The sequence below is a fragment of the Condylostylus longicornis genome, unplaced genomic scaffold, assembly GCF_029603195.1.
Source record: "Condylostylus longicornis isolate FDR11 unplaced genomic scaffold, ASM2960319v2 ptg000172l, whole genome shotgun sequence".
In the NCBI taxonomy this organism is placed as follows: Eukaryota; Metazoa; Arthropoda; class Insecta; order Diptera; family Dolichopodidae; genus Condylostylus; species Condylostylus longicornis.
In genome coordinates this window covers 48287-59900 of record NW_026578140.1, presented here as the reverse complement: position 1 = coordinate 59900, position 11614 = coordinate 48287, and the positions used below count along the sequence as shown (strand labels likewise).

General features: G+C 27.8%; 1 protein-coding gene across 1 annotated transcript; it reads right to left on the bottom strand.

The window, feature by feature from the left end:
* Positions 1-3059: 3059 nt before the first annotated feature.
* LOC129616283 (TAF5-like RNA polymerase II p300/CBP-associated factor-associated factor 65 kDa subunit 5L) lies at positions 3060-5827 on the bottom strand. The gene is made up of 6 exons (XM_055531863.1): positions 5468-5827; positions 5187-5353; positions 4192-5139; positions 3835-4135; positions 3430-3776; positions 3060-3378 (listed from the first exon to the last, which is right to left on the bottom strand). The coding sequence occupies exons 1-6, from the start codon at positions 5576-5578 to the stop codon at positions 3267-3269; spliced, it is 1986 nt and encodes a 661-aa protein (XP_055387838.1). The 5' UTR covers positions 5579-5827; the 3' UTR covers positions 3060-3266.
* Between the last annotated feature and the right edge of the window lie 5787 nt (positions 5828-11614).

Below are 11614 nucleotides of genomic sequence, written 5' to 3'. Positions count from 1 at the left end.
TTTAAATTTAATTAAATTTTAATTTAAATTTAGTGAATAATTATATTAATTTTTCGTGTTATTAAATAAAATGAAGATTTATAATACATATAAATAAATTTTTTCTTTTGTTTGTCATATTTTGTATGAAACAAAGGTGGATTTTGAAAAAATGGTACTAAAATTTATTTAAAAAGAAAAATCATTTAATAAATGAGTTTGAATGGTTTAACAGTTTTTTCCAATGTAGAACACAAAAAACAAATGTAGATGGATTTTCTTCTAGAAGTGAGATTATCAATATTGGAGTTCCACAAGGAACAAGGAACCCAAAATAGGGTGTTCTAAATTTTTTATTGTACATCAATGATATAAAATCTTGCATCAAATTTTGTAAAATAATGTTATTTATATAGCTGCTCGAAGCGCGCAGGAGTGTTGCAGTAAAATCAACGAAGACCTATGGAATTTATGTAATTGGCTTTGCATGAATAAACTTAAGTTAAATTTAGAAAAAACTAAATGTATAGTATTAAACAACCGAACTAATGATACGATTGATATGCGTATAGATAATAGAACCATTGAACAAGTTCCTGTAATAAAATATTTGGGAGTTCAAATAGATAATAAACTTAATCTAGATATGCGTGCAAATTACATCAGCAATAAAATATCGCAAAAAATAGGATACTTAGGCCGCATCAGAAATAAAATTATATTGAAATGTACATTAACGGTATACAATACTATGATATTGCCATATCTAGATTATTGTGCATCATTATTATTCTTATGTAGTGAAACAAAAAAAGATAGATTGCAAATTTTGCAAAACAAAGCAATGCGAATTATTTTAAAATGTGGTAGAAGAACAAATATTAGATTCATGCTTGGTCAGTTGAAATGGATGTCGTTAAGACAAAGACTTCAATACAATACATTATTATTCAAATTTAAAGTAAAACACAACATGTTGCCAGAGTACCTAAGTAGAATAATAAAATATCTAGACGAATCAACACCATATACACTGAGATCTGCAAGTCTATTCAGGCTACCACTTTTTAGAAGACATAATACCCCGAATAGCTTATTTTAGCAGCTATTCAACTCGTTACCAAATGTAATTCGAACTGAAAGCAATATTAACATTTAAAAACATACTGATAAAAAATTTAATACATAATGAATTTTAATGAAGTTCATTCTTAAATTTTTCATTTTAAAATTTTCATGTTTAAAATTTTCATTTTTAAATTTTTTCATTTTTAAATATTTTTTTTTTCTTTTATGTTAAATTTTTTACTGTTTTTTAACTTTAATATTAACTATTTTTCTTTAACTGGCTTAAAATATTCTCCAAAGAAATTTTATATTTATGTAATATGGAATTGTAATATTAATACTAATTATGTAATACTAATAAATTAAAAAAAAAAATTAGTAAGATTTATTTTGTACTTTTTAAAGTTTTATTTGTAATCATATTTAAATAAAATATAATAGTATATTTGATTACGTTCATGTAAATAGAAATGCCCCGAAAGTGTTGCGTCGAAGAATGCGGAAGCAATAGTCTACGAGAAAAGGAGAACGTAAATGCTATACCTGCATTTACTTTGCCAAAGAACGAAGTCATCAGGGACAAATGGATACAAGCATTAGGAAAAAGGAATTCTACATCACCGAACTTTTTTTAATATGTAAGAACTTTAAATTTTATTTTGTTGTCTGTGGCAAATATAATTTAATCAAGTACCTGCTAATGTTAAGATTTTAACAATTTAAATAAGTATGTAATTTAATCTCTTATAAAAGAAAATTAAAAAATTTTGTGAATTTAGTTGAATATATATGTAGGTACATTTATGTCATAAAATGAATTGCTTTTCTCATCAAATCTTACTAGTTTTAAGAAAAATAAATTAAAATTTTATTTTTTTATGTAAATATGTCACGCAATTATTTCAAAAACTTTTGTTATGTATTTTGTTATGTATTGATTATTTTGGTTTCAACTAAAAAATATTTTGTTACCTGTAATTTATTATAATGTAATTTATTACCAGTAATAAGTAACTAGTTTGTAAGAATAAGAAATTTAATATTGTTAATATTTAAACAAAATCAAATAATTTCTGCATATTTTTTAAATTTAATCGGTTTTTATTTTTCAAACATCCAAAATCACCATTTCTAATTTATTCGAAAATACCTAATATAATAATACCTATATTTCTTAACAAAAAGTATGATGACCAACTTTGAATATTACGAAATCTTGAGAATAAAGATGTCTGTGATACAGTCATATTTTTTAATAACTAAAAAAGAAAATTGGAATTCTCAGTGAACGATGAACGATTCATTTTTGAAGAAGTGAACCAATCAGCTAATTTCAGTGAAGTGATTCGTCCTTTAAGATTTGTTCGTTCACAAACGACACAAGACTAACATCGTCTATCTCATATTTTTGGCTGTAAAACGTGCAAAAAGGGTTTAAGTATGCGAAAACTGTATAGCTTATGCTAAAAATATTTAGCGTATTTTATTTTTGTATGAAATGTAGAAGCAAATCACCCTTCACCTTTTTTGAATGTTTTTCGGAAATTGATTAAAGAATCATCGTTGACTTCATTTAAACCATTCATAAAATATACAGCCGTAAGGCCGTAACTTATATTAATGTTATATACATACATATATTAATCGGGGCTACAAGTTGAAATTATTTTCCGAAATTTTGCAGTAGGAAAAAATTACAAAAATAATTCATAATGTTATATGTTTTCGAGTATTTATATATACATATTAATCGGGGCTACAAGTTGAAATTATTTTCCGAAATTTTGCAGTAGGAAAAAATTACAAAAATATTTTGTAATATTATATGTTTTCGAAGTATTTCGATTAAAATATTCGATTCGATTTAAATTATAAAGTTTTTTCCTTTTTTTCAATTTCTTTTTGAATTCCATTTCTTATTTAAAAGTTTTTTAAATTCCATTTCTTCAGTATAGTAAATATAGCATGAATTTTCGAATGTACAAGCTAGAATTATTCTAGAACTGAATAAACGAAAACCCCGGTATTAATATTAATCTGATGGCGTACAAATTTGTTTCCTATTTAATCATAGTTTTGTCAATTAAAGTCAATGGTGATTGAGTAAAATTGATAAACAGTTGTAAATAAGTGAACACATTTTTCTTTTGTACATACACATATCAATTAGGTTATATTATTTATTCAGATAAATTATTGGTAATGCCATCAACTAAATTTCATGTTTCCTTTTTCACAGCTATTAGTGTGACCATATTTAACAAATTGAAAGATAATTTAATAGGTTTATTTCCACTGTTCAACCCCCATATAAGTTTGTTACCGGTTAATCTGAAATAGTTTATATAATTTTATGCGACACTTAAGATAAAGACATATAACTTATTAGAATCTGATTTAGTAATGTCGCACAAACGAATGGATCCATCTGCATAAGCGGTAGCGAATATCTTTCCATCATTGCTCCAGCAAATATCAATTATCTCGGACAAATGCTCTTTAAATTCCAAAAATGTAGAGCCAGCTGCTAAATCAAAAATATGAATCACTTTTGCTTCTCCGGCGGCAGCTAAAAATTTTCCATCTGGGCTAAACGATACTTTAGAAACAGCAAACTTTAGTTCAGTAAAAACTCGAATTAACCGCCCGGTTGCAACAGACCATAGCCGTACAGATTGATCACTAGAACCGGTTGCAACATAATTGCCATTTGGATGAAAAGCGATACTCTAAAATTAATAAAATTTATTTTTTCCTTATACATATATTAGATCTGCAAATATTTACTTCTACGTCTTCTGCGTGTCCAACATATGTTATTAATGGATATTTTCGATGCAATGACCATAATTTTGCAGTTAAATCCTTAGATCCAGTAGCAACATACGAGGTTATAGGACTTTCACTAAGACACCAAATAGGATGATTGTGACCAATAAATTTTTCCGTTATTGATTCGTCACCATATATTTTCCAAAATCGCATGCTCTTGTCTTTCGAAGACGTCAAAATTGCAGAATTATCTTTGGAAAAGTGTATATCAGTAACACCATTAGTGTGTCCCATGAGTAACATTCCACCATTAGACCTAAACAACGGTATCAAAAATAATTACATTTTCAAAAATACTAATTGTAATTTTACATTTTTGATATAGCAAAATTTTCCTTTATTTGTGAATTCCAAGGACAGTTAATTAAAGTTTTTGAATATAAATTTTTCCCTAGGACTACATCTTGGTTAATATGCCAAAGCTTTACAACTGAGTTACCAAAACCACCAGCAATATGACATTCATTGGCTTCAATTGATGAACAAATTAAACTGTTTTCTTTATCGACTATTATGAAATTTCTAGTTGGTTGATCAATATTTTGTAGTTTTGTTGTTGCATGTTTTATTCGCCTTACATAATTATTTAACAATTTTTTATTCACTTTATCGTTTAAATTGTCATTCTTTCTATCCTTAGGAATATATTTTTCTGAATTTATTTTTTTTTCACTTAAACTCGTACAACACTCTCCCAGTATTGGAGATATTCTTAACATTTCACCCTCCTCTTTTTCTTGTTCTTTTAATTCGGGAACTTCAATATTAACCCAAGATTGCAAAATATTTACTATAATTACATGTCCTTGACTTTCTAAAAACTTTCGTAGCAGTACCAAGCTTCTTATGCTCATATCCAACTCATATTTCGAACTACGAAATAAAAGTAATGCTTCATTTGATTCCACATTTTCGATTCTCAAGCAAGTAGACAATGATTGTACTAAGAACTTAAAATGTTCTTTTAATGGATTTTCTGTGCTTTCTTTAGAAAATACAATTCTGCTCGAAGCTGACGGAAGCAAGTGATCCTCATCCATATTTCCAGATACTGAGCAACCATTAACTTTATTTGGCAAAGGTGCATCATATCTTTCCACATGAGAAATTAAAGAAACATATTTCTTCAAAAATTCAACTGCGACTTTTCCCTCTTTGCATTTTATTAGTTCAATATATAAGTGGCATATTAATGGGCCATACAAGTTTCGTAATTCTGATTTGTATTTATTTTCTTGAGATTCTACGAAGTCTACAAACCTAAAAGTAATTTTATTGCATGTTTTTAATCAAATATGCTGCCATACTTTCCAAATTGCACATCCACTCCCGAAAAATTGTTAGTAAAATAAATAGCGTTTGAATATGAAAACGAATTTTTTCTAGAGAAGTCATTCTCCAAAATTTGATTGAACACAAACTGTTTCCGAGTTTGTGAAAAGGTACAATCCGTCTTAAGAATTTTTTCAAAGCACTAAAAAATATAGTTTTTTTCAAAATCAAATTTTTAAAGCATTATGAAATATATGTATACGACTATTAAAGTTTTTGAGTTTCGTATTTGAAGAAAATTTGGAAATTTACTTACACTGTAATTTCGGTGTCTGAAATAAAGTCCTAATTTTTCCTTTATTGTTTCGCATTTAACTTTTCGAGTACGTCCACCACTACACATTTCTTTTCGATAAGAATCGACCATAACTATTTAATAAACACTTTTTTTAACAATCTCTCATAACACTAAACTGCAGTTAATGAACAATGCATTTAATTAGTAAGCTGACTTATAAACTAATTAAAATAAATTATTTCTTATTACAGATTAGAATTTAATTTCTTTACTCAATTCGATTTTCTATCAAACCTATGCATATGCAATTAAGTACCAGGGCTGCTACCATAAAATATTGTGTGTCATGTTTTCGAAATATCTGAGCGTTTTGGCAAAAGAAAAAAATTTCAAAGTATATGCAAATGTATTTACTCCCCAAGCCACGTAATTACCTGATTTAACAGATTGTGCACACAACGGCAATATTCATCGGTAAAAAAGAACACGATCGGAAAAGAACGATCATTTTTGAACAAAAAATTGTATGGGGAGTTTTGATTTGAACATAGTTTTCGAGATTGAACTCGCCAAATTTTTAGGGTTTTTGGTTTATTTGTTTTTGTTTGATTTTTACAAAACTCGAAATTTCTCGAAAGTTTTTTTTGTTGTTTTCTTCGATCCGATTAAAAAAAACAATCCTGGTTTTGACTAACTATATCCAAAACGATGGCTCAAATCAAATTCATTGTAAGACCAAAATTAAAGAACAATCAATCGCCTATAAAAGAAGCTCGTAATTATAACTCTGTTGTTCTAAGCATTTGTTTGTATGCAAGTCCGGTACTCTTTTTTCCAACAGTCACCCCCCTCAAAAAGATATACATTTTTTTCCTGGAAAATGATCAAATATTCACTGTAATTATTTGCTGCCGTATGCGAAGCGCCCTGTATACTTGTTAGCCACCAAGCTTTCTTAGCTCTTAGTAACTCAAAATAAATTCCAAATTTATATACATTGTAGTTTAAATGAGAAGGGTGTCGGAAATTATTTATGAGAAGAAAATTCTTTAACATTTTTATATCTACTGATTTTACATATTTGTTTTTGATTTAAAATTTATATTTCAAAATAATTGGTTGATAAATTCTATCTGGAAAATGATTTTAAAATATGTATATTGCAATTTTTAATCCAGGCAACCTTTCTTGTCTTTCAAATGGAAGCGACTGTACTATTAACGACTGTAGTAATAGAAGCGTCCGCGAACGAACTAATGTTAAAAAACGAATCACTTTACTGAACTTAGTTCACTTCTTCAAAAATGAATCGTTCATCATTCACTAAGAATACCAATTCTCTTTTTAGTTATTAAAAAAAGTTACTGCATATACATTGACAATTTTTATACATTTTATATTTTTCCTTATTTCTTTCTTATTTCAAATAACAGTGAACGAATCAGCTGCCTAACCAAAATATGTAATATACAATACAAAAGCATTGTATATCAAAACCAGAACTTCATGTCTCATAATATTTCTTTACAAAAGAAACCCAATACAAGTAAAATTGAACAATATACTAAATAACCTATGGCTGTAAGCAATACAAATAAAAACGAATCAGAACTGATCAAATATACATAAATAAAATGCAATACAAATCCAAATAAAATAGAGCGATGCACGTCACACGTGAAAAAATAAATGTAATACAAATAAAAGTGACCAAAATATTTAAAAAAGGATAATAATTATGCTCGCTTTTTTACCACATATTTTAAATAAAAGAAAAAACTAAAAAAAAATAATAATTATAAGTAACCCATCATATATATAACCCATTAGGGATTAAAGAAGCATATTAAAATAAATTAAGCAAAAGTTTAAAAAAATTAGGATATGATTTAAATTTCTTTCGAGTATTAAAAATAAAGATAATTACAAATATTTATATTCTAAATTTCTTGTGAGGAATAACAAATTCAAAGTTTGGTACTGCTACGAAAATTTTTGGGAGGTTTAAACTTTTTTTCATATATAAAAATTTACTTATAATTTAACAGTTTTTTAAGTAAAAGTTTTAAAGTTTTCTCTACGTTTTAAACTTTTTAATTTATATAAGTAGAGACATTTTGTGGTTCAAAACTTATTACTAATTTACAAAACCCATCACATATCACATAAATACGAATAGTCATATAAGTATAACGAAAAAACAATCAATTATATATACAGAAGGGAAGTGAACGAAATGAACGATCGAACGAGATTTTATAATCGGTCAGTGAAAAAAGTAGTTCGTTCAGAACGAATTACTGAAATGAACGATATTGTCCATGGCTAGACTGTGCACTGTAGTACATACACTGAAAATATAAGTCGTTCGGAAATTACTGGTTGTAATAAAGTGCATTTGGAAAATCAATCGGTAATAAAGAAATGTCAGAAATGTAGCGCAGACCTTGAGCTTAAATTTTTTTGCTTAAATATAAAATTCAAAAAAAATTTTAAATTTCAAAATGGCAGATATTGAAGTAAGTTCTCTATAAGTCTTTCAATCTTGCTAAAGTATATCTACTAATAAGTAATTCGACTCGTTCCATTCCGTTAGTTTTCGTTTGCATCTTGCTTCCAAATTCTTAAAATATTCCATTTTTTTGTAGAAATAGATGGTAATAAGAGTTGTGTAGGCAAGAAAGAAACAAAATATTGTAAACAAACGAGTGTATCAAAAACATTGAACTAAAATAAAATTAAATTAAGTTAGGTAAAAATTTTGTTATTTTTATTTTGATAATAACAAAATTTATTTTTCACTTTATAAAACTTAGGTAAAAAATTCGATTGTATGAAAGCAAAAGAGTTTGAAATTTCATGTATGAATGTACCTGGTACAGTAGATACACAGTATCAGGTAGTGACATAGAAATAAAGTAATTTATAAAGAAAAAAAGGTAATAATTACCGGGAAATATATTATTCATGGCAAATATGTTCTAAATTTATTAAGATTGAAATAAAAATTAAAAATTTAAAGATATTTTATTTATTTTATTTGTTAATTACAAATGCCTAACATTAAATATTTCAAATATTTTCAAAAGTACATATTAACCCCTTCAGATCTTTTGGCAACAAATGAAATTTTCGTGTCGGCTTTTTTCCATCCCAAACACTTCAAAAAATGTTTACTCATTTTTATAAAAAAAATATTTTTTTCACAACTATTTAAATTTTTTTTTACTATTGTCGTCTTTTCAAAATTTATTTTTATTATTTGTAAAAATTATATTTCAGTTAATTCAATTTCAACCGCAATCACCTCCAAATTGTCGAAGCCGGAAATATTGAAAATACTAGCGAACAATGAGTTTTTATCTCATTGTTCCATGAGCTAATGTTCAGGGATCATAACGGTCCCTTCTAAATATTGGAAAAGCTGGAAAAAATAGCTCTAACCTATTAACAGAAGTAGTTAATCATGTTCCCGTCAGAGCAAAAACGTTGTACTCCATTATGGAAGAATTCAGCAACACAGCCCCAGTTTTAGTCCTAAGGCGTCGAACATTTTGATTATAAATTGAAATATTATCCAAAGTTATTGGAATGCTACCAAGATGCGGTGGGTGAACCGAAATCAGATTACTCCAAAAAAATTTTACATGTTTACAAACGTTTTGAGCAGGATTTTGAGGGAATTGAGGGTCAAAAAAACCTGTAATGGAATTCCCTCATCCGCTGTAGGTAGTCAACCCACTTAGTCCTGATGTGGTCACGAAAAGTCTCAAGATTCTTATCAAGCTCCTTGGACAATATATTCATTGTCTTATGATATCATTCAAAAATATCCATTAGCTGTGAGTAATCAATAGGAAGACCCTCACCCTCTATAAAAACTTTTAGGTTAAGTCTTGCCATCGTGGTGGATATGGCCAGCAGCACTGTGCAAATAGGCAATAAAAGTTTTACATTATCATAAACTATGTGATTCCTAAAGCGTGATAGCACATAAACAGTATCGCCAATTTCACAGGACTTTTTTGTCAAAAGTAGGTTGAAATGCCCTTGAGAGGAGGATTAAGTAAATGAATTAACAGTAATTGTGCCTGTAACAGTAGCACCCCGAACAAAGTTAGGGTATTCGCCATTTTTGTTACTGTTGCCAATGTGTACCAATATTATTAACTGTAACCAATATTGTTATTATTTTTATTATTGTTATTATTGATGTTATCATTACTAATTTTATCATCAATATTTTTATTATTGTTATTATCATTATTATTATTATTATAATTATTATAAATACATATTGTATACACAATACGGTCGGTAAAAAGGTCGTGCTTTCAAGTTTCTCTCTTTGCATTGGAGTTTGTTAGATGTAAGACATTAAGTTTATTTTCTTTTTTTACCTTGAATTCTCTTCGATACGTTGAGAATATATTTAATTAAAAATGTAGCTAAAATTTTGAGTTAAAATTTGAATTTTTGATATGTTGCTCAGAAAAATTTTTGATTTCACATTTCATTTTAGCTGAAATAAGGAAGAGATACTGAATTGAAACATTTTTGATTAGATGTCGCTACGTACACGGAAATCAAATTTTTCAGAAACTGAAAATTAGTAAAGTTGGGTCAAACCAATGGTTTGTATTGTAGCACTTTTCCCTTTAACAAGTGAAAATTATGCTTTTAAATACAATCCATGTATAACTATCATACTATTAAATTATTTTCATTCATATAACATTCAAAACTCTTTCAAGGATTGCATATATTTAGGATGATGCATATATGCAGTCTTTGAAATAAAGAAAAAATTAATATAAAGAGGGCTTAACATAATGCTCGATTTTAAGGTTTAATTGTGTGAGAAAAATAATTATATTTTTTAATGTCGTGGAATTTACCGTTAGCTTTTTGCGTTTATAGAAATTTGAAAAAGCTTGCGGTTTCGGAAATATAAGGTGTCAAAAATTCAAATTTTACAAATTTCAAGAAGCGATAACTTGAGAGGTTGTGGAGATGGAAAAAAATTTTCTTCTAGCGAAATGAACTGTTTGTTAATGTCTAAAAGTCCCTAAAGCTTCTACATGCTGGGGTCTAGAAGAAAAACGACATCAAAAATTTGGAAAAAAAAGAACTTTAGATAACGGTAAATTTGAACGGCCATTTTGTTTTTCTAAAGCCTAACTATAGTACACCGCACTAGGGGAAGCAAGCCGATGTCTTTCTGCGTTTGCAAAATTTCAAAAATGCTTATGGTTTCATTGCAACAAATATTTAAAAAAGGCCGTTTTTAGGGTTTTGGGGTGGTATAACTTCTAGAGGGGGGAGATAGGTAAAAATTTTGGTCTACGGAAATAAGTTTCTAGTAAAGATCTATGTACGTATTAAATTTCAGTTTTCTATCTTTAAGGGTGTAGAAGTTTTGTAAACAGACACACGGGCAGATGGACGGACAGAGTGCAACTAATAAGCATTTTTTTTTTCAAAAATTTTTGGAAAAGTGCTAAAAAGGGACTTTTCTTTCTTTTAGACACAAAATGAACATAAAAATAATAAAAACAAAACGTAAATTTTAATTTTAAAAATGATGTTGATGAATTTTATGCATTTTGATGTTGATGAATGTTGATTATTTTGTCATTCATTTATTTGCATTTCATATTTTTAGGACTCTTCAAAAAAATTATGAAAATAAGGACTTATGGTTTCCCTCGGTCCATCCATTCCTTCGTGGGCCCGTTCGCAAAACTTGTACACTCTTGAAAATAGAAAACTGAAATTTCATAATATAAATGGATCTCTACTAAAAACTTATTTCCGTATAAGAAAAGTTTTAATTATCTTAAAGACTTAACCTATTTTAAATAAACATTTTTAAAACTTTTGAAACGCAAAAATGTCGGGGCTGGCTTTTTTTACAGCGGCACAGCATAACTGAATATTAAAATTCTTTTTAATATTCAGTTATGCTCTTTGGCTGCTAAAATTAACCGTTATCTAAATCCCGTTCTTTTTTAATTTTTGAAATCGGTTTTCTTCTATAAAATAGGTTATTTCAACTCTATCTCCTCACAAGTTATCGTCTCCCGAAATTTGTAAAAGTCGCATTTTTGGCAGCATACGTTATATTTCTGAAAGTGGAAGCTTTCTCAAATTTCTATAAATAAA